The sequence below is a fragment of the Branchiostoma floridae genome, chromosome 15, assembly GCF_000003815.2.
Source record: "Branchiostoma floridae strain S238N-H82 chromosome 15, Bfl_VNyyK, whole genome shotgun sequence".
In the NCBI taxonomy this organism is placed as follows: domain Eukaryota; kingdom Metazoa; phylum Chordata; class Leptocardii; order Amphioxiformes; family Branchiostomatidae; genus Branchiostoma; species Branchiostoma floridae.
The window spans coordinates 13,458,931-13,481,779 of NC_049993.1; the positions used below are offsets into that span (position 1 = coordinate 13,458,931).

At 40.5% G+C, this 22,849-nt stretch overlaps 2 protein-coding genes across 2 annotated transcripts; both read left to right on the forward strand.

Annotated features, from left to right (window-relative positions):
* The first annotated feature begins 4,028 nt into the window (after positions 1-4,028).
* On the forward strand, positions 4,029-14,528 carry LOC118432461 (pancreatic triacylglycerol lipase-like). The gene is made up of 13 exons (XM_035844046.1): positions 4,029-4,323; positions 5,596-5,694; positions 8,264-8,373; positions 8,986-9,144; positions 9,975-10,127; positions 10,646-10,754; positions 11,132-11,251; positions 11,576-11,695; positions 12,128-12,236; positions 12,769-12,908; positions 13,238-13,361; positions 13,821-14,018; positions 14,408-14,528. The coding sequence occupies exons 1-13, from the start codon at positions 4,179-4,181 to the stop codon at positions 14,472-14,474; spliced, it is 1,653 nt and encodes a 550-aa protein (XP_035699939.1). The 5' UTR covers positions 4,029-4,178; the 3' UTR covers positions 14,475-14,528.
* Positions 14,529-15,823: 1,295 nt separating this feature from the next.
* Positions 15,824-22,622, forward strand: LOC118432063 (pancreatic triacylglycerol lipase-like). Its single transcript, XM_035843572.1, has 12 exons — positions 15,824-15,955; positions 16,681-16,790; positions 17,144-17,302; positions 17,600-17,752; positions 18,179-18,287; positions 18,698-18,817; positions 19,348-19,467; positions 19,584-19,692; positions 20,162-20,301; positions 20,765-20,888; positions 21,639-21,836; positions 22,343-22,622. Exons 1-12 carry the CDS (start codon positions 15,889-15,891, stop codon positions 22,407-22,409), a joined length of 1,476 nt encoding a protein of 491 aa, XP_035699465.1. The 5' UTR covers positions 15,824-15,888; the 3' UTR covers positions 22,410-22,622.
* Positions 22,623-22,849: the final 227 nt, after the last annotated feature.

Genomic DNA, 22,849 nt, shown 5'->3' on the forward strand with positions numbered 1-22,849 from the left:
TTGACTACAATACAGGATGACCACTTTCTTTAAGTGGATAAAGATCACGCGGCAGTGCGTAAACTATGTGGAGATGGCGAGGTAGTGACGTCATCTTTACCGGAAATTCTTTCAAGCTACTTCCAGCAACTCAACGTTCTAGTTACTTAGAATAAAGAGGTTTTGGCTATCAATAATGTATACAAGGGTTGAGTTTATTTCTTGTGACATGAAAGGTTTAACATTAACAATACTGTACGTGGGTTATTCTTCCCATCGATATATATGTTCTTTTATTTCTATAACATGTATAACTAAGAAATTGTACTTTTAATAGTTGGTGTTAGCTTGTGTATTTTGTAGTATTAGCTTTCATCATATCTTGTTATGACCTGTACTTAGCCCAGTGTGGCACAAAGGAGGTCTTCATTCATTGTCACGACTTTTGTACTGGTAATATTTCAAATTAGACTTTTCGTTAAAACAATAATGATGTTGGAGACACAACCGCGACACCTAGCGGCCACACAGGGAGCTTGATACTGGCAAGAAATGTAATATTTTTGCAAGAATTTTTGAGACTTAGCAATATCATACATGTACAAGTACCTTCGCCAAGAAGATTAATACGTTCCATGTGCCGCTATGTCTGTGTGTCTTTGAACAGCTGTTAACTGAATAACTGGAGAAGCTGTGGATGGATTGTTATGATATTTAGGAGGCGAGTACAGGTCGAGAAAACAAAAGTTAAATTTGACAATGACCCTCTGGCGGCCCTTTCTGGCACTGCAGCAGAACTGCCAATTTCGATATCACATGCTATGGTCTCGTGATTTTTAACTGATAGATAACATTAAGTATGGTATAGTTAAAAGGTCTATAAATTCTTGAGACATGAATTTATTAACATTACTATGATTTATTGTTTGGAACGGATGGCGAAGAACTGTGACGGTTGCATTGTTGTTTTCTTACTATTTCAATCGATTATGTCATTTTCTTGCGTTCATTTTTCCCCTTCATACCACCCACCAGCCCTCATGAGGCGTACTGGTTGGTCCCTTACGAAATGACGTCACCAAATGATGTCCGCAATTTCCCGTGTTCTGAATAGTTGACCTTGCTGAGGTGAATCAGCCCTATATCGCATGATCAGGTCATGACAGTCGGTAAAGGGCATACCACAAAAGGTCACCATAGGTCACCCTGAGTGAAGCAAGCAGATTATTGGGATTCCGAATTTGGGACATGTCGACAGGAATCTATTGCGGCTCATTTTTTTGTCATCATCTGACATTGTCTTTAGTATAACTTCTACAGAAGCAGGCACGTAAATGCAAGATATTAATGGAAAGCCAATCTTTCAAGTGTCACACATAAGCAAAAACAATAATATTTTTATATTAATGATATAGCGCATACGTTCTGCTACCATTTTCTGTTAAACAGACCATTACAGTGTGCCACTAGTACATGTATGTAATTAGGTCAGGTAGAGGCTTAAAAGCATGCCTTTATAAAAGCACACCGGTGGCAAAAACATGCAGATCGATAAAAAGGATGTCCCTGTAGCTCAATTGCTAGCAGATCCGCACTGTTGACCTCCTGTTTCCGATTACATATAGTTAGTGAGCTGGGAGACCCAGTTCGAATCCGGAGAGGGTTATGTTCCTGTTTGGGGCTGCACCGGTCTTTCGGAAGGGATGTAAAATTGGGGACCCGTGTTTTAGGAGGTGCCTCGAGTTACAATTACTGATTATTACTCATATGGGTAATAATAGGACGAATTAAAAACAAACAGTACCAACAGCAGATCGTAAAGAATTATACAAGCATATTATTCACTATTGGTTGCTTTGTCAACCTAACCGTAGACTTCTATTTCAACCTAACCGTAGACTTCTATTTCACTCGAATGGGGGAATTTCGTTGTTGTAAATCAATAACCCACGCAACACTATGTAGGTATATTGGCACAATTTGTCTTGGGCAAATAATAGAAGGGGCCATGGAAGGTTTTCTGCCTGGAACACTTACATTGGGAGCGATTTTGAAGACTTACAAACGAAGAGTGGCCACATATATTAAGGGTAGCGTTAGGTCTAGCTGAAAGCTCTTTTGATATACAGCCAAATGTATAGCGACATACCGTAACTAAAAGTCATATTCATTGAGCATTAAATTATATTTTGACAAAGATATGGAGGTTATACACACACTAGTCTCTTGTGGTATGTATGATCATTAGATTCTTGCCTTAGGGTAAAGGATTCCTTTAAACCGGAAGTGACGTAGTAGTGTGACGGTTGAATGAGAGTGCACACCTTCAATCCATAGTGTACGCGCGCTGAAATGCTGCCTTCTATGCTAAGTAATGCAATCTTACCTGTCAAATATTTCATTTTATATGACTGCATCTATGTTATGCTTCAGATAACGTTGCATTGGACTCTACAAGGGAAGGAAGAGCGTGAGGTCTTGGCGTAAGATGCAAGACGTCTTCGGCTACAAGGAGAATTTCTGAGGTAAACAGTAACCGGTTGGACCATGTCAAAGAACCGAGCGTGTATCTCGACAACACCCGGGGTCACAGAGAACTTCTATGAGAGCCAACATGAGCTATGATGATCAGGGAAGCTCAGATTGGACTGTTGGTTTGTCTTGTGCTGTCAGTGCAGGTGTATTCGGGCGGACAAACTCCGGAACATGGCTACTCACCGTCCAAACAGACTACAGCAAAAGGTAAGTACATATGGAGTAAACAATGACTAGTCGCTCTAGAATAGTTATAAATAGCATGTTACTAACGTGAGTGTTGTGTTGTTATAAGATTGTTTTCTGAATCTTTACGATACCAATAACCTATGAAATTTAATGATTATTTGCCTTCTGTCTTTATGGAGTAATTTCTGAGTTAATCGTGAATTTTGACAGGACATATAAGAAATATAATTCAAGATAATTAATCAATACGTACACTCAATATCACATACCATGATCATCTCAAGGATCATTTCGACAAGTAGGTTTATATATTTGTTGTTTGAACAAATCCAGGAATATGTACTTGTGGTGCCAATGTGAGACATGATGCTGATGTTCAAATATCGTCGGTTGACCTTGACCCTATCTTCAGAAAAAATGACGGCTTTTGCTCTACAGAGGAGGATGTGAAAGTGGCGGGGACGGACAGAAAGGTACACATCTCTGTTTAATGTTTCGTGCATACACGCCAAAGATAGTTACTCAAGCAACTGGGAACGGGGAGTTAGAGAGGCCATATACGAGAGAATATACAATCCCACCCTCAACAGAAAAGGGGGGCTACGCATGGAACTATCCGGCACTTGGGACATAGCACTAGTGGATTCTTTCCGAAACGTCTGACCGTTTCAAAACCATATCCAGTTGCTTGAGTAACTATTTTTGGCGTATCTTATTACCTGGATGTCTAACCTACATCGACGTATTTCGTGCATACAATCAGTACATAATTCACCTACCGTCTGTCACCTTCCTTACGGTAATACTTCGTACTGCAGCTAGATGTCGTTGCTGTACTGTGATAAAACTTCACGGATGGTACACATTGCAAGTTATATAATAGATATTGCAGTTTATAACATTAAACCTAATGTGGAAAGGTGACCAATACACGTACATATGAGAAAGACAAAATAATACGTAACGGTAGGAAATTTATTCTCTAACATGATAAATGAAAACACTGGAACTATGGTACTAGTGTTAGAACGCAAGTTAGTATTTGGACGTTCTATGGGACGGTCAAAATAATCGTAGGGCGTCGTACGATCGATTTTGATACTGACAAATGCTTTAGTGGGCTTTGAAAGAACCAAAGAGGTTATGAAGAACAACCATCAACAACGACAAGGATTCAAGACAAACATTTCTCTAAGAGTCTAACAAAACAGTTGAATTTGTACGATACATGAACATCTATCACAAAAAAATACCCTTAGATCGTATCGCATATCGTACGACATGTGTGGCCGTGCCCTTACCATTACATACTCTGTGACACATCTCTTTTGTTGTTATCTGTAGGTGAATCTGAGACTCAGGGACAATCTGGATTCTTTGAAAACTTTCCGAAGCCACCGAAACTACCGACAGCGGCAGAGATTCTACAGAAACTGCCCGATGGTCCGCCTAAGCTTCCCGACCTCTCGGAGGTCATGGATAAGTTACCCAGAGCCGCTGATATGTTGAAAAAGTTGCCAAAAGCGCGAGAAGTCATCAAGAAGTTGCCAAAGCTGCCAGATTTTCCGGACCCTCCAGATTTAAAGAAATTCATAACAAACAAACTGAAGTATAATCCAGGTCAGTGATTTCCTTCATTGTGCGTTTTTGTGTTTGTTTGCGCAGTGTTGTAAATACAGTATACCTGTCCATAGTGCTGAACATCATCCAAACACTTGTATTTCATTTCAAAATTGATAATGTCGAAAGTTTTATGAAGCATCTTTGTGTGTTTTTGTGTTTGTTTGTTTGCACCGTGTTGTAAATACAGTATACCTGTCCATAGTGCTGAACATAATCGTTTCCTTTCGTTTCAAAATTGATAATGTCAAAGTTTCGTGAAGCACCTTGGTCACTTAATCGTTACTTAAGTTCCAATTATAATCAACCTGATTGATCGATATTTGAAAATTAGACATAAATGTGTTTAATAGCGACGATTACTTCTGGGGAATTCAACTCAACTGGTCACTGTCAGAATGTCGTAACTGCAGTGCATAGTATTTCCGCCAGGCGATGCAATGACTAAGCCAACCATTGAATGACTGGCGCTATTCCATGCTGATATCATTTGATGGCATAGAAGCCAAAAGAAGTTGAAGAAACAAGTTTTAATGCTTAGGTATTAAAAAACTATCAATTCTTCTAGCTCATACAATTACAAGACGATATGGTATCAAGAGAGAATTGAAGCGTTTAATTTGTGTCAAAGCATTTAGAATGCGTATGTATTCTTGTCTTTTTCGAGCGTGCAGACTAAACACACGTTTGGCAACTTACCTTTAGTTAATCTTATCTTTGTCATTCCTTCATCAATTCTATTATGTAGTATATCGTTGCCAAGCCTGTTTATAACTGTTTTACAGTATATTATTTTATATAATCGTACATTTATGGATCGAGCACCGTTGCTAATCATGTAAGTGGGCTACAAATAGGGCCAACATTTCTCTGATAGAACAGTGTTTGATTTGGACAGGAAAGTTTCTTCACATTTTGGGGGCAACCTAGCGGTAAAGCCAACCGTGGGGTTTGTCGCAGAAAAACGTAATTGTTATAAATGGAGTATCATTTTAATGGCGAGTTTTTCAATGTTATTAAGCACACTGCCCATCAAAAAACAACAAAAAATATAATCGTGGGAAATTTCGGAACGTTTTTCTCGTACTAAATTCTAGTTCCCACAATTGTTCAATCATAACAAATATCGTGCCATTTTAAAAGGATAATAACTAAGGTTTCCAACGATATATAACACAATGGGTCAACATAGCCATGCTCTATCGAAATCAAGTTTCCGAAGTTTTGGTGTTAAGTTTAGAATGTTGTTTTGTGTGTTTTTGACTCTTCCAGATGTGTCAGCTATCCAGCCCGGGATCCCACCTTTCTGTGACGGACTAATTTTATCACCAGAGGACAGTTTCCTTCGTGAAGTCTGCAGAAAACTAGTGGGTAAGTTTTCCTTCATATATGTATCTAGTTTATCATCATCATCATCTTCGGTCGACGTGCTTACACACGACGGGGTTATACCGCCCCATACCCTTTCACTGGCTAATTACAAGACGGGGATGCGCCAGGTCTCCCGTCCGGGTGAATGGTATAAAGTCACAATATGGCTGATACGGTATGGAGGTTCGCCAGGCCTCCATCCGGGTGATTTGAAGTGAATCACCAACTCCAGACAGAAGAATTTGCACCATCGCACACCGCACCATCAACTAGTTTATCACTATGAAAATGTCAGTCCAATAGGAGCTCAGGATTCTCTGTCACTACGGAAACCGGTCATCACAGCTTTCAATACCATGGCAACGGACAAAACATGATATAACAGCCGACAAGTCTTTTATTTCTGTACTCAAGAGGTGCACAGAATGACACTGGTGTGGTAGACCGGTATCACTTACCAGGTTGACCACAGTTATGGCTACCCCATCATTACTTCTGTAATGAGATTAATTCAACTTCTCCTTACTTTTCAGTTATAGTAGAGATAAAAGAACATATCTATCTCTACGATGGAAGGTTTATATAGTCGCATTAGGATTATGCATTTTTCTACTGTTTGTGAAATAGGTTTGATACAAGTCAAGTCTATACAGTTCATGTCTCTCTTTGCTGTACACTCAACATTCTATTACAAAATTCGTCATCTAAAACAGTAACGTGCGTACGTACGATGACATAAAACACACATTTCCTATATTAGTTTTCGATAAGAACCGGAGTCTAGATAGGATATTTTACCCGCTTCGCACCTGACAGATCCCAGCTTTATCTGGCCACGTAAGCGACCTTAGATAACATTGTCAGGATGTAGACAAGTAAATATATGTTCTACAAATTGGCTCTAGTTAAACCGTGCCGTTTTGTGCGCGTGGCCAACCGTTTCTAATGATAACGTCTGTTATGTAACGATTATGTAGCGGTTAGGGGTTAGCAAGGAATCATGGGTGTAAACTCGTGCCCCCCTCCCCATCCCTACTTTTCAATTACATCATTTTTTGTTGACGTTAATTTGCAGAAAGATTCCTCGGTTTGGCGATTCACTTTATTCTAAGCTGAAATTGAGTTCAAAAAGAAGGGATTATTTCTTATTAGAAAGAAATTGCAAGATATTGGCACTCATAGTCGGTCAAAATCGTTAAATTTTTCATATTCTTTATAAAAGTCTTTCAAACACAAAATGTTTTGTCTAGAACTACTGTACACCAGTGGTAGTACGTGTTATTCTTTTACGATTATATCATTGAAACCAATTCAACAATCTACAGTCATCACATAATGCCACTAGAGAGCGAAGAAATAAATACTGTCAAACTGTCCTAAAATATGGGTTAACGTTGTGTTTACAAAAGCATTCACGGCAACCTTACTATAAAGGTCACGATACCTTTCCGTATCAAGAAATTCTTTTAAATTTCCACCTTCGTTGAAATGTATCAAGTTTATCTACCAAGAAAAGGTAAAGGGAAGGTAGAAGAAAAATCTTGAATGATGAAACACTTTTTAGATGGATCGTTAGAATTAGACAAAAATCTTAGTCGCTTGCATTGTACGGAAATTGCGCGTGGCCTTCGTACGTGAGGGTCACCACCCTTCCCTCACTCATAGTTCAAACACGAACCGTCTACTGGAGCCCGACTATAACTGCTTGTAGAGCGTTATAACGGCTAAGGATGGCGGGGTTCTCGATCAAAATCGTGGCGGCTATAGCCTTTATATCGTTCGCCTTCAAGCCGTCGCTGGGTACGTAGCTATTTTTATTTGTGGCTTTCATTAGTGAAATGTATGTCAAGAGTCAAGGATAGATTTCCAAGATTTTCCCGCTCTTTTCTAGATTAGAATTTATTTTAATTTAGATTCATTTGCATAAAAGATTGCTGGCCACTTAACGAAGTTTGCCAAGTGTGGATGTGACGCCGCTATGTCTGGAAATCTTAAGCCAGAAACAGCCACTCGAGGGATATTGTTGACAGATGAATACATAACAATCGTCCTTTTCCTGTTTACCAGTTGGCTTTAATTAACTTGAGCAGACTTACGATTGGCATGATTAGCCCTGTAATAGAAGCACAATAGCAAATCATTCTTTTACGATACTTGACTCCATGCTCCACTCCTTGGTGACCAATGAAATACAGAAAGATGTTTAATTTCTATAGTATTACCTTCCAACATAATGCAAAAGTACGAAGATATATATACACATAAGAAGTATTTAACTTCTAAGACGTGAGACAGAACAAACTATATATATTTGTGTCCGTACTGATAAAGAAAAAAATATATATTCATTTGAGATATAGATACGTTTCGACCTTGAAAAACTGCTTAAGAAACAAACACGCAACTCACAACTGTATATTAAATAACAGGTTGCTAACACATGAACTAGAATAAAGCGGCCGTTCAAAACAGTCTTTATAGTTTGAACCGAGACGGGGGCCGCGACAAACTACCAACCACATTTGGTCCGTGTTTCTTTAACACATTGTTCACGGCTGTGTATTTTTAGGAGTGGACGTTTGTTATGACGGGCTCGGTTGCTTCACGACGGACCCCCCATGGTCGCTGACATTGGAACGTCCCATCGCCTCACTGCCTCGGCCACCAGATGAAATACAGGTAACAAACAAATAAATAAACAAACAAATGGACAGATAAACAACATAGCTGAACACTGAAGGTCGACGACACGACTTAATATGCAATACCAAAATATCACGCTAGCTTTTCGATGGATCCGACAAATACAGAAATGGCGCTATCCGTTACTTGTCGAGACCTTAAATGCTTTCAAAACTGCTGTCATGTGAATGTCTTACTATAGCGATAATTGTAACTATTGAAATTCTTGGTAAGGTTCTAATCTAAGGTTTTAGATATTCAAAAATATAATAAACATAATGGTAACAGCTAACACTTTAACATATTCTTAAATGGTAGAGAGTCGTAAAGGTTTTCCGAACATCGGTATGAATTTAAGATAAAATCTAATTGCAGTAAAAAGGTCGTGATAGTAAAAAGAAACATTCTATGTATAATAAAACAAATGGTAATTCTAACGGATTACTATCAAAAACAACTATCGAAAGGTAACACGGTATTAAGATTTTTTTCTTTTATGATTTTGACGCTTTCTTTTCTGGAATTATTTTGACGTTTTTTTCTGGTATCCTTTTGACACTTTTATCTGGTATTCTTTTGACACCTTTTTTTGAATTCTGTTCATCCCAGGTCCAGTTCCTCCTGAGAACCCGTAACACCCCGAGTACAGGAGTGTTTCTTCGGGCAGGGGACCGGGCAGCGCTGGCGGCGTCGGACTTCATCGGCTCCCGCCCGACCAAGTTCATCACTCACGGCTTCATCGAGAATGGCTTCGTCGACTGGATCACGGTAGGTCACTTTTTACTTTTTTTGGTAAACATTTCTTAAAAGAGGGTACTTCACAGCTCTGTCTTGAAAGTGACGACAAGAACGTGTTTTTGTGTATTTTCCTTATGGAAGACAATTAAAAGTTCAATACATTTTGGTCTTCTTTCCCTATTTGTATTTGGCCTTGAAGAAAGCGCTAACGTTGAACACTCACAGAAAACCACTAGGACTTCAGCATAATTTTCTACGTTTAGCCAACTAAGATGTTATCAATACTATGTAGTATATACATGTACATGTATATTTTTACATGTGAATGCTTTTTTACAAGTGCATGTTTTTGCATTTGCACTTGCAATTGGTCTTAAAGAAAGCGCTATCATGATATTAGTATGTACGCTTGAATCAATGACAAAGGTTACATCACTTCAGCATATTTTCTACCTTCTGACATTGCAGAGGTTGGTACCAATATAGGGCGCAGGATTTTGTTTTCGCACTTGATCTTCAAGAAAACTCTCTTGAAGTTCATATTGTGGCGTTGGTTTGTAAGTTTGGATCTTCTACAAAGATCGTAGCACTTCAGCAATCTCCAAGCAGATCCTACGGTAGCATACAGATGGTATCAAAAGCTGCCAGACGAGTGAAGCCGGCCTTGGAGTGTGTTTGGCTACTGGAGACACACACTCCAAGACCAGCTTCGATCACTCCTCTGACAGCTTTTGGTACTATCTTATGCTACCGTAGGATCTGCTTGGAGATTAACACTTTAGCATAATTTCTCAGTTGCGGCCAATTTAGATAATACTTATATGACTTAAGTTACATATTTGTGTATTTTTTTTGAACAGGAGATGTCTCAGGAGATTCTCCGTGCGGACGACTGTAACGTGATCGCCGTGGACTGGGGCAGTAATGGCGGCTCGATGTTCCCGTACACCCAGGCCACAGCCAACACTCAGATCGTCGGGGCAATCGTCGCGCAGATGGTCGCGTTCCTTATGGTATGTTCACTTCTACATAACTGCAACAATAGCTCTTTGCGTCTGTTATGCATGGGGTGCCTTTTTTTATACCCGTAGAAAAAGTGTCCGTAAGAATTTCTCCAGTACCTACAAATCGCAAGGTTACTCTTAATTTTATCCTCGACGCCTCAATACTACTGATTGCCCTTTTAAATTGGGGTATGAAAAATAAAAAAGAAGGAAAACTATACAAGAGAGACAAGAGTTATTTTCACTATTTTAATTTTTTTGCCCATGTGTGGCCTAAATTATAAGGACTTGATATCTGTTTTGCTTATATCTTGGCATTGTGTGTCTATTATATGATTATATTTGTAATGCGCGTAGTATGTATGGTTCTATCAACAACTGTCTTAGATTTTGTCTTCATATTTTTCACAAACTAAAAGATAATCAAACGAAAAATATATGACGCCACAATACACTAAGTTTGTATCAGATTCTAATTTTTCTGACACATGTATAGGAGTTGAATTCTCCGTATTTTTTCCTTGAAGCAAGAGACAGGAAACTCAGCTAGCTCCTACCACCTGATTGGGCACAGTCTGGGGTCTCACACCATGGGGTATGCAGGGATGAGGATACCCGGTCTCGGCAGGATCACAGGTATTGCTATTATTATTGTAAAATCATTACATGTACCTTACCGATTGCGACACACACAGTACAGACACAGTCTGTTGTGTTTAAATTCCTCTTCAACGATCGCGAACAATGATTGAGATTGTTCTGAGAGGATTCGTTGCTCGTTTTGTGTGACGTCATGAGTGGATCATAGGTCATCGTAAAAGTCGGTACCTGCCGCCGTCCCGGCTCAGCAAATCTAATAAATGTACTAGTACTTGTACCAATATCCAACAATTGCTAAACGTTGTCAAGGATTATAATATTTTCAATGTGTGCAATGTATTGATCTATAGATAGAGGGATAGATAACTTCATTTAATGATTGATTGACGGTGTTTAATTGATTGATGACGTAGGACTGGACCCGGCCGAGCCGTACTTCCAGGGCACGGATCCCATGATCCGTCTGGACCCGACTGATGCTGAACTAGTTGACATCATCCACTCAGACGGAGGCTTCTTCTTCACAAGTCTAGGTCGGTATTTGATGGGTGTAATTTCTAAGGCTAAGCCTTTAATCTATGGGATATCTCTAACAAAAGCTCAGTTACAAATATGGTTTGTTTCAATGATGGAGTACTCATTATGCCTCAATCATATTTCCCAAGGAGGGGTTCAAGTCATGTAGGCCCCGGTCGGTCACAACAGTCATGCCACAGTCACATTTTCAAACCGATGCACCGACGGGTAGTTCACAGACTTTCCTTTGCACTTTCAGAGGCCAAAACTGTGTTGTCTATTCTTTTTTAAGCAAAAATAATTCTGACCAAAAATGTACATTTATGTTCTTTAACGTGAAGGTTACGGTATGTACGATCCGACCGGCCATCTTGATTTCTACCCAAACGGTGGCATCGAAATGCCCGGATGTGACGAAGGGCTAACCACCTACATCGACATGAATGGGGGAGTTTACGAAGGTTTGTAACTTTTATGATTTTGAGGAGCGATCGAAGATTCGAAATTTCACTTTATGTGTATACATAACAATTACGTGGGAGCAGAGATCAGACGAACTGCACTTGGATAAATCTCAAGACAACGATGTCACATTATGTTGGTTTATTAATACACATATTTCTTGGCACCAAAGAATATGATATCACAGTATATCGACGTATATTCATTAGCATGAATATTCAATTGTGTTGGTATACAACATTATGGAAAAAGTTCAACTTGGTATTTTACAACACAAAGATGGGCCTTATCAAATTATCGACCAATCCGCTTCAGGATAACTGAGCAACCGGCCAAAGGCAGATGGTAGTTTGTAGCGCCCCCCGTCCCGGTTCAAACAAACTGTATGACCACGATACGCTAACACGTGATTTCTGTCATCACACTTTTAGGCGGCCGAGAGTACGTGGCGTGCAACCACCTAAAGGCCATCTCCTACTTCCACGACTCCATCAACTCCATCTGCCCCATGATGGCGTACCCTTGTCGCGATTACGACAGGTAGGGTTTACGACACCTGGTCCTTTTGATGGCATCATGGCGTCACTTATCTTGCTATCTAAGTGTTTTGCGTTACGAAAGCTAGTCTCAAGAACAAAGTTATGACACTGACAAATGTAGCGTGCTAGGTTAGTCGGACAGCCTTTTAATTCTGTCATAGCAACATTTTACAGGTAATAGCAAAAGAACACCCACATATTTCAACTGAAAGAAAACGTAGATATCTGGTAGCCCCCTTCACAGACTTCTAGAGGCGCTAGCTTTTTATCTTGAGGGGAAGCGCTGATTCGCGATGATAAAGATTTCCTAAGGTTCTCTAATGGCGGTTAAAGGAGTTTCCGCAAACCAGCGCTCCCTCATGAAATAAAAACCAGCGCTGTTGGAATCTGAAGGGCTATAGTAGTAGAGCTCTGGAATCACATCCTTTGATATGCAGATCTAACAACTTGAGTAAGCTGAGAGACGCACGATAACTTCACAGTATAAGTATATGCTTTTCAGTATTGTACATGTGTTCTTGTTTTTTCCCAAGGTTTGAAGACGGACACTGCCTAGACTGTAGCCAGGGCGGCTGTGCACAGATGGGTTACCATGCCGACAAGTACAAACCTGCCCCTGGCGTCACCAACCTCAAATACTACCTCGACACGGCAGCTAGATCTCCTACTTGTCGTAAGTCCTTCTTAACTGATCTAAACTAGATCATGCTGTACATATATGATGACTATCAAAGGTCGACAAGCATTGTTTTCTCGTTGATATGTACTCCCAACGCAGAGGTTCTTCTCCGGCTGTTTTTTATCTGTATTTAGACATAAAAGGAGAAGGGGATACAAATTTAACCACGTTTGGGATTGTGTTCTCTCTGCAAAAGCACCGCCTACAAAATAAAACTCAAATATCCAACGTCTATAACAGTTGACAGCCACTTTTGAAACGCCAACATAGAGAGGTAGTTTTGTATATTTCAGAGTACATGTATGTCATTGTGTTTTGTACAGTCTACCACTACCAGATAATGATCACATTGGGAACAGACCGCGATGCTGAAGAGCTGGATGGATTCCTCCACCTGTCTTTCGTCACACAGACAGGTACAGTTACGGAGTACTACAAACTCACAGAGTAAGTACAACTGTCATATGACATTTACGGAGTACTACGCGTATTATATAAGTACAACAGTCAAGCACTATGCTTGAGGAGTACTACAAACTGACAAACTTACAGAGTAAGTACAACAGTCAAGAATCATCCTTACAGAGTACTGCAAACTTAACAGAGTAAGTACAACAGTCAAGGATGATACTTACAGAGTACTACAAACTTACAGAGTAGATGCAATTCTTGTAATGACTTATCTCTTGTCTTTCGATTTTCTAGCTTCATTTAAGACAGAGATCTACCATTGGTTCTACCATATATGATTGACACTCTGTGAGCTTAACAAAAGCAACTGTCTATGTGCAGCTTCACAGTAGACTCGTTTGCTCCAAAAGTGGCAAAACGCTAAAAACTTTGGTTCTTGAGTGTTCGTTTAGTAGAAAACCAACCTGATTCTCTATTTGTCCTGTATATTACCAGGGATCCGATCAAGCTCCAGCCCGGAAACAGCTACCTCTACTTCCTGAAGCTCCCCACCAACCTTGGGAACCTCCAGAGGGTCCGGTTCTTGTGGGACTACGACTGGTCCATCGTCAACCCCGGCACCTGGTTCATCTTCTCCAGACCCAAGATCTGGATGGACCAGATTCAGGTCATGGTGGGAGAATCACAAAACAGGTAATTACAGATCAAGTCATGTATCATATCTAGCATTTTATCTTTATACAACACAAAGGTGACTTGACTTGATTTGCCTTGACCCACTTTCCGGACGCGCACTGACCTTCGGGATGTGTGACGTCAGAAGTGGGTCAAAAGTACCTCGAAGACGATTCATCTTGCCGCCGTCCCAGTTCAACATGGAGAGAATGTTTTACGTGCTTTTCTTTTAGGATAACACAGCCAATAGGGATTTTGACATTTAAACGCAGTTGTTGAAAGGTCTTGACTAAAATGGATATAGAGACATTTTGAAACAAATCTGGAAAACATTGATCCGGCTCAGTCGTTATATCCTTTATAGTTATAAGTATCCCAATAGTTGACTCTTTTCTATTTTCCCATAGAATGACCTTCTGCGCCTTCAACAACTACTTTGTGGAAGACGTTTCGTCAGACCTCAGAGTGTGCTGAAGGCGTGGCGAACTACGTCACCGTTGCCATGGAAACGCTTCTGATATGCTGCTTTTAAAATAGAGTTTGATGTAAATGGGGTCTTCTTCGAGATTCCATTGAGCTACATGTTGCATTGGAAGATCAAACTACTTCATGCTTGTCTCAAATGTGCCAAAGAACATTCTCATCTAAAAGATTGGAACTTTGCTCTGGGACTTTCTGGGACGGAGCAATAATTGATTATAAAAGGCTAGATAAAATGTAATATAACTGAAAAGAGATGAAGAAAGAAGCATTTGATATACATATGTAAGTTGAAGAATTTCTTAATCTGGTAAGAAATCAACGTGCATACAGAAATAGGTTAATTTTGCTTATGTGTGATATTCAGGGATATTATAAATAAAATATAATCATAGCCGAAATGTGTATGACATGACATCTACTGTTACACGTTTGTAATTATTCTCAATCAGTATATGTTGGTTTGGGGTGAGCACGCCTCTCTGAAATAAAATGTCCAGCTTGCTGAGTACAACAATGCTTGCACTGTTCAATATTCATAACTTAAATGTAGATATGAATGAGCATTGATATTTAGGAGTACATGTACTAAAATTAAAATTCGTGATTTATTCCCTACGATTTACAAACATCAACAACATACCAGTACCTAAATGACTTTCCTTCTCAACTTTCTTTGTAATATAGCAAAGGTCGCCCGCCCTTTGGTTTATCACTCAATTACCGAAAGTCATAAATTATGGTCAGCCTAACTAAGCATTGTTCGCAATAAAACTGTCACGGGAAGTAGCCACAGCCTCTGGATTCTCACGGTATACATATTTGTAATATATTCCTATCATCATAAGGTTTATATGACCTTAGGCCATGCTGTTTTGATTATATGGATAACATCGTGGCGCGTATCAATTTTCTATACAATTTGTCTTTTTCAATCGTGAAACATACTGATCTTGCCGCAAAAGGTGCACCTTGTACAAAATGCATGTCTATTCTTTGAGCAAAGTTTTCGGACGTTTTCCAAACAAAAAATAAAGAACTAACTGTTTGCTATATCATTTAATGTATACGTACGTTCATACATTTCTAAAACCTTCCTGAACACTAAGATTGCACAATGAAGCCAACTCTATTTTTTGGCCTAACTTTTTTTCGCGCGCTCGCATTAATTTTCCAATGCCCGGAGGATGCCATCCATGTAATCAAATCAACATGACTTTGCTATAAGAAAAAAAAAAACTGTACCACATGTACAAAACAATGCTATCAGCGACTATTGATCGTAAAACGGTCTATATAAAAGCTGGAAACATGTTAAGGGTGCCTTAAGGTCTAGACAGTGTTTAAGAAACACAGTGTAAGATATTTCAAAGCACAAGAGTGACGTTCTTCGGGTGTTTAAGACAGCATGATGACTACTTTCTTCGTCTGGCAAACTCTGTTTGTCTCGGTGACCTTGATCACAACAACGCTTGGTAAATGTTTCCATGTATTCTATTTCATGTTTGTAACATACTTCTACACTCAAATTCAATTTGTACAAATTCAAAGTGTAAAACATATAGATTAGAAAATGGAATCCTCTGTGGCTATAACAACTTGAAAAGAATACTTTTGTTCTTAAAATCTCTTACGATTTTCGCAATTTTCCTTTTCATATTCTTGATTTCTTAGCGACGCTTTTTGTTTTTAAAGTTTTAGATCTCCGCAATACATGTGTAGACTCTAATTCCCTGTATCGTATCGGGGGCGTCGCCTTTTGAAACGATCATCGAATTTTAAGTGTATTAGCATATGTATGCTCCTTCCACATGTACGCGGGGACCCTGATGTCTCGTCGCATAGTTGATCAGGGACTAGGGTTTAGGATTTTTTTTACTAACTCTGGTTCAACCCGACGATCCTTTATTTCATCAACAATTTTTAATCACAATAATGTAGTGCATCCTCATTGAAATATTGATTTATACATTACGTTTTTTAAAACTTGCTGCCATTCAGAAGCGCTCGGAAATGGTATCAACCGGTGAGCAAAATGGCGACGACTTTTTCAAATGGCACATAGACGACGTCCGTTGGAATTTCGGAGCGGAGAGCGAGTCTTAACTCAGTGAATGTTAGCGGCTGATATACTATTGAGAAAGTGACGAAACAGACATTTTGATGTAAGTTCTAACGTTCCAATTGATGACACTACCAGGTGCGGATGTGTGCTATGGTGACCTGGGTTGTTTCACCACTGACTACCCCTGGTCTGGAACCCTGGAGAGACCGATAGCCTCGCTCCCACGGGCACCGGAGGAGCTACAGGTGGGGCATGACTTCTACACGTCGCCTTGCATAACTTTGCAGTCAATCTTGTTACTTTAGTCTTGGCGTTAGCAAAACAAAAAAATTACAAAGAACAGGAAAATATTAACTACAGCAAGCTAACCAACTTCATCACTCGTTGCGATGCCCCTGTAACTAAATTGATAGCGGCTTCACAGTTCAGCCCCTGGTTCTGGGAGAACCCGGTTTGGATCCAGGGAAGGGCATCCTGGTTGGATCTACATCGTCCTTCGGATGGGACGTAAAATGGGGGTGCCGTTTTCGAGTACATGCCTCGATGCCACATGGTATGTTTTTACTAGATCCCTTACAAAATGAACCTATCTCCACAGATCAAGTTTATCTTGCGGACCCGAGGCGGCCCTGCTGACGGACAGATCGTGCGGCCCGGAGACTCGGTGGGGGTACAAGCTTCAACCTTCGACGGGCGCAAACCCACCAAGTTCATCAGCCATGGCTTCATCGAGAACGGCTTCGTCAGCTGGATCACGGTAAAACAAAAATAGATATATGAAAGTATGCAAGGAAACATTTTATAAAATTTCTTTATTTGGGGGGTTGGAGGCAATATCTAGAGAATATGCTACTTGGAATGACACAGTCCATGTAAACAGTAATTAACATTGTTTAAAGAAGTCACCACGTGCACGCTGATTTAAATAGACGTTTTGTTGCACTAACTAACCCCGCTCGGGTAGGGTGTTTGGGGTTGCTTTGGTCATTTCGGATGGGAACGTAAAGGCAAGGCCGATTTACAATAATGCTCATGCAAATGTGTACGCTTGCAGGATATGTCGCAGGCGTTCCTGAGGGTTGAAGACTGTAACGTGTTTGCTGTAGACTGGGGCAGTGGAGGTGGGTCTATGCTGCCTTACACACAGGCTACCGCCAACACACAACTGGTCGGGGCGACTATCGCACAGTTCATCAACCTACTCATGGTAGGAGTTCCATTTCGTTCCAGTTCGTTCTATTTCATTCCATGTCGCACATTCTGTACACCATTTGTATGTCGTCGATTTTTGCGTCGAAACACACGTTAACTTTGACGACGATTACAGGTGTACGTAATCTAGGCATGCTATTTTATGTTTATCTTCAATCGAGGTGAAACATGATGTTTTATTCCTAAAGATGAGAATCAATTACCATATTTAGACTTTGCAGAATGAAATTTTATTTTTAGCGTACATTGTTCCTCATCTCGTGCACTTTTGTGAATAAGTGATTGCGAGCTTTGTTTATGACTCTAAAATAAATAACACTACAGAAATGACGAATGAAAATCATTGTGTTATAACTGATCGCAAAGACATGTTAGGCGACAATATTGATGGAATTTTTCCTTGGCGTCTTCTTGGTTTCAGCAAGAGACTGGGGCCTCTTTGAACTCCTTCCATCTGATTGGTCACAGCCTGGGAGCGCATATTATGGGATATGCTGGGGAAAGACTTCCCGGTGTCGGCAGAATCACAGGTGGGTACTGTCATAATATTCCATTTATTATTTTGTCATTATCTATTGTTTGTCCTGCCGGATGTTGGAGTATTCATTTTACACAACCAGTAAAGTCTCACGTGCTTACGTTTCGATGTCTGATTTCCTTAGAGCTTTTTAACTGGAGTGCTGCTTCTCACCGCTGTATGTAGCTAGTGTAGGTGGCGCTTTTGCGACGAGAATACAATCCCAAACGTGACTAAGTTTGTATTCCCCCTCATCCCGGTTGATATCACTGCTGGTGTTTACTTTCTTATCCAAACCCCCTCCTTGATCCACTGGATCTGTCTTTCTTCTTGCGATAATCTACACCTATCATCATTGTTCTAATTGATTGATTGATCGTTAGATCGATCAATTGTATAATTGATGACGTCGTATCTCTCTAGGGTTGGACCCAGCAGATCCGTACTTCCAGGGCACCGATCCCATCGTCCGTCTGGACCCGACCGACGCTCAGTTTGTTGACGTCATCCACAGTGACGCAGGGTTCTTCTTCACACAATTGGGTGAGGCTCTTCGCAAAATAAAAGAACCAGCTATGTCCGTAATAAAGGGATGTTGGAAAAAAACGTATGATTTAAAAGAATGACAAAAGTCTACCGTTTAAAACATGGCTGAGGTGGACGATTTTTTGTTGTGTACTGTCACATGTAACTGTCATGTATTTATTAGGTAAAAATTCAAAGATTGCCTTTTTATTTCATTCATTAGTGTAAAAGATTACGTGCCTCGAGCTCCCGTACCAGATGCCATGTTTGTTTCAGTAGCCCTGGGCCACATAGCTTTTTGGCAATCGCTACAACAGGGGGCTAATACGATTGTAATGGTCTGTGTGTTCAATGCTCTTTCAATACTGAGTGCTTTAAAAGCAGAAAAGCAGCCTGTTCATTCAATGACTTAAATCTTTGGTATCAGCCAGGGATCGAACTCACGACCTACCGATTGCAAGGCGAACATTAATGGTCATTGCATGGGTATTCTCTTCATTACAAGAGCTAAAAGCACTATAACAGTTCGTGTTTTCATCCGTATTCAGGTCTTGGAATGTGGGACCCCGTCGGCCATCTTGATTTCTACCCCAACGGTGGAATCGAAATGCCCGGATGTGACCAGGGACTCTTTGATTACATCGGCCTCAACGGTGGGATTTATGAAGGTCGGATAACCATTTTCTTTATCAATCTCAACACATAAAAAATCAAATGATTCGTTAACTCCTGATGATTTCCTATAAATCTGAGATTTGCCCTTCTGTGAAATTATTTTCTCCAGGAGGCCGAGAGTTCGTCGCCTGTAACCACTTGAAAGCGATCGAGTACTTCGACGATTCCATCGATAGCACATGTCCTATGATGGGGTACCCCTGTCGCGAACACGAAAGGTCTGTTTTAAATGTTGTATCATTTCCCAACTGTTCCGTGCCTTATCATGCACGGTATATACATGTAAAATGGCTCATCAAAGAGTTTATAGATATTCTAAGAAATACACGTAACTACAGGAAACATGATAGGAAATTATTTGTGACATTTTTTCCTCTTTTTTATTGCTGCTCTACGGTATTAACATTGCATACATGTAAATACTAGTACTTTACGTTTGGGACCGCATTGTTAGCAGCGACACCTATGCTGCAGTGCGAAGTGTCAGTATTTCCCTGAGGAAGGTGACAGACGGTCGTCGGACTGTCAGTTGTGATTTAATATATATTGCTTGTGAATAAAGAACTTTGTTGTAAGCAAACGCATACTCTTAACCTTTTAATTTTCCAGCCTAAACTCTACTGCTCTGATTTCTTACTCAATAGGAACTATGCATGGAATAGAAATTAGTGTTAACGTTCTGTCCAGGTTCGCAGATGGCCACTGCATGGACTGTGGAAGCCAGGGGTGTGCCCAGATGGGTTACCATGCCGACCGGTACGCACCACCTGCAGGGGTCACTAACCTCAAGTACTACCTCACCACTGCTGAACGGTCCCCACATTGTGGTCAGTTAACTACAAAGCATTGCATCATGTACTTCAGTCTTGGTAACGTGAACCAAATATCTGCCGTTCTAATAAGAAGATGATATCAATGACCTGGACCAGGCGACTGCCATCACAGTTACTGGTGATTATTTAGTAGCAGACACCCTGTCGTGTTCGACTACATCATGTAGCAAGTGGCAGGACAGGGCGTTAGGAGCTGGTTACCATTTATTGAATGTGTTTCGGTAAGAACAAACAGGACAATACGTTTTAGTCTATGTATATGTGAAGGAAAATATTATGCATATGCAGCCTTATTTATATCTAAGCACCATAGATAGCCATCTACGGTGGCCCACGAGGACAAATTATTGAGAATGGTTTGGGTAGGACACGGAAATTTTCCGTGTGAGCCATCGTAGTTATCAGTTACTAAATGTGGCCTGCAGAGATGTGACATGCCGTGTTGTTATGGCAACAGTGTACCACTACCTGATCAAGTTGACTCTGGGAACGAGCTCCTCCGCAGACGACATGGACGGCACCCCGGAAATCTCGATCATCACGCAGAGCGGCTCGAACACAGGGTACTACAGCATGACTAGGTGAGCTGACGCCACAGTTAAGCCCCCTTCACACGAGAGCAAGAATGTGCCGGAATGCCGTCAGAATGAAAATTCTTTCTAGAATAGACTACGAATTCACAGGAAAAGAATCTTCATTCTGTCTCATTCCTTCTCATTTGAAGGGGATATAAGATCCATTTGGAATTCTCACTCGTAATGGCCCGGCCCCAAATGTGGCACGAATTTTGCAAATACGTCATTCCTGCTGGTTCTGCTTGATTCCTGCTTATTCGGTTTTAGTGTGAAGGCCCTATTAACCAATCATGTTGAAATGCACCGAAATAAGGCTGTTTAAAAAGAACTAACCCGAATTTTAATCGTAAGAATTCTTCTCTACCAGAAAGTCATAGGGGTATTCTTTATATTCATTAAAAAAACAGGAGTTTATCCAACTTAAACTCGGATTTGAGTGAAAAGTTAGCTGTATGAAAGAAACCTCTCATTTGAATCCAGTTTTCACGTGTATTCATCCACAGGACCCATGCACCAACTCAAATCTGTCCTTTACATACGGCAAGTAAGTTGACCAAATTGGACAGGCAAAGCCTCTATCTGTTCTCAATAAACCCAAAAGTCTCGAGATTTTGCCCAAAATGTTCAAAGAAAAGGAGGATTTTAGGTACCACAATAGTCGTCATTCCCATTTTAAGCCCTACACTGGACATGCGAATATAGGTTATCCGGATAAAGGTGAAACAGCGTTTAATTTACGTCCATCTATTGTTTCAGTGGCTCAATCAAACTGCAGGCCGGCAACACCTATCAGTACCTGCTGACTAGCCCCAGCGAATTCGGGACCATCCGTGAGGTTCGGTTCCGGTGGGACTACGACTGGTCCATTCTGAACCCCGGGTCGTGGCCCATATGGTTCACCCCCAAGATCTGGGTGGACAGGGTGCAGGTCATGGCGGGAGAATCTCAGCAGAGGTACGTGGAACTTCCCATGATTCCTTTCGTACGAGATCTCATGCAATACTGTAAATGCATTTAAGTTGGCGGGGATTTAATTTCGCGGAAGCGGAAAAAAGGACTTTTCGCGGTGGATTTAATTTCGCGGTTACACAATAGACTGCAGTCTAATACCACAATAGAAAAATGTTCGCGGTGGTTTTAATTTCGCGGTAAAGTGGTCACCGCGAAAACCGCAAACATTAATCCACCGCGAACACAATTTACAGTATCTCGCGAGAAATGTCTCCTCGTGCTTGTGATCTCGTACAAGTTCTCGCGAGAACTTTATCTCCTCTCACCTCAGTTTTAGAACCTGTTTCTGAAATCAACATTTATTGTCATCGTTACAGTAACATTCCGAATTTCTACGCACATCTTTGCACACATAAGATCTACTGCACCCTTTTGCTTTTTTTCACCAATGAACAGCAATATTACAAATATCTTATAAACTTTGACCTCTGACGCCATGTTCTTTCCAGAATGACCTTCTGCGGGTTCAACTCTGAACTGACTGAAAACGTTGTGATGGGACTGCCATCCTGCTAGAGAGGCAGACTCAACACCAGTGCTCCCATCACCGTTAAAATGCTTACGCTTACGGTCAAAATAAAAGTACTCGGTAAAACAAAGAGCACTGCATCTTCTACAGACCAAAAAAACACTTCTCCTTGAGTTGATTGCTCGTCGGTTATTACACATATCGCTGTTACCAAATTAAACTTTAAAAAGTACTCCCTAGCGGGGTAGCATACAGAAACAGGATATCGTGTTCTCCTGTCTTCTGTGAAAATTATTTTGTTAAATATATGTACACTCAATCTATCAATGGTACAATATACACTCCCATATCCCCTCACAGAGTAACATAGTTAATTTAAAACTCACCTTCACGAGTTTCAAATTTCACACGTGTTGCACCACGTGTCACGGGTGCTAAAGCTGCACGGGGTGGTCGAGCCCTATCAACTAGTGCGTGGGGAAAATTC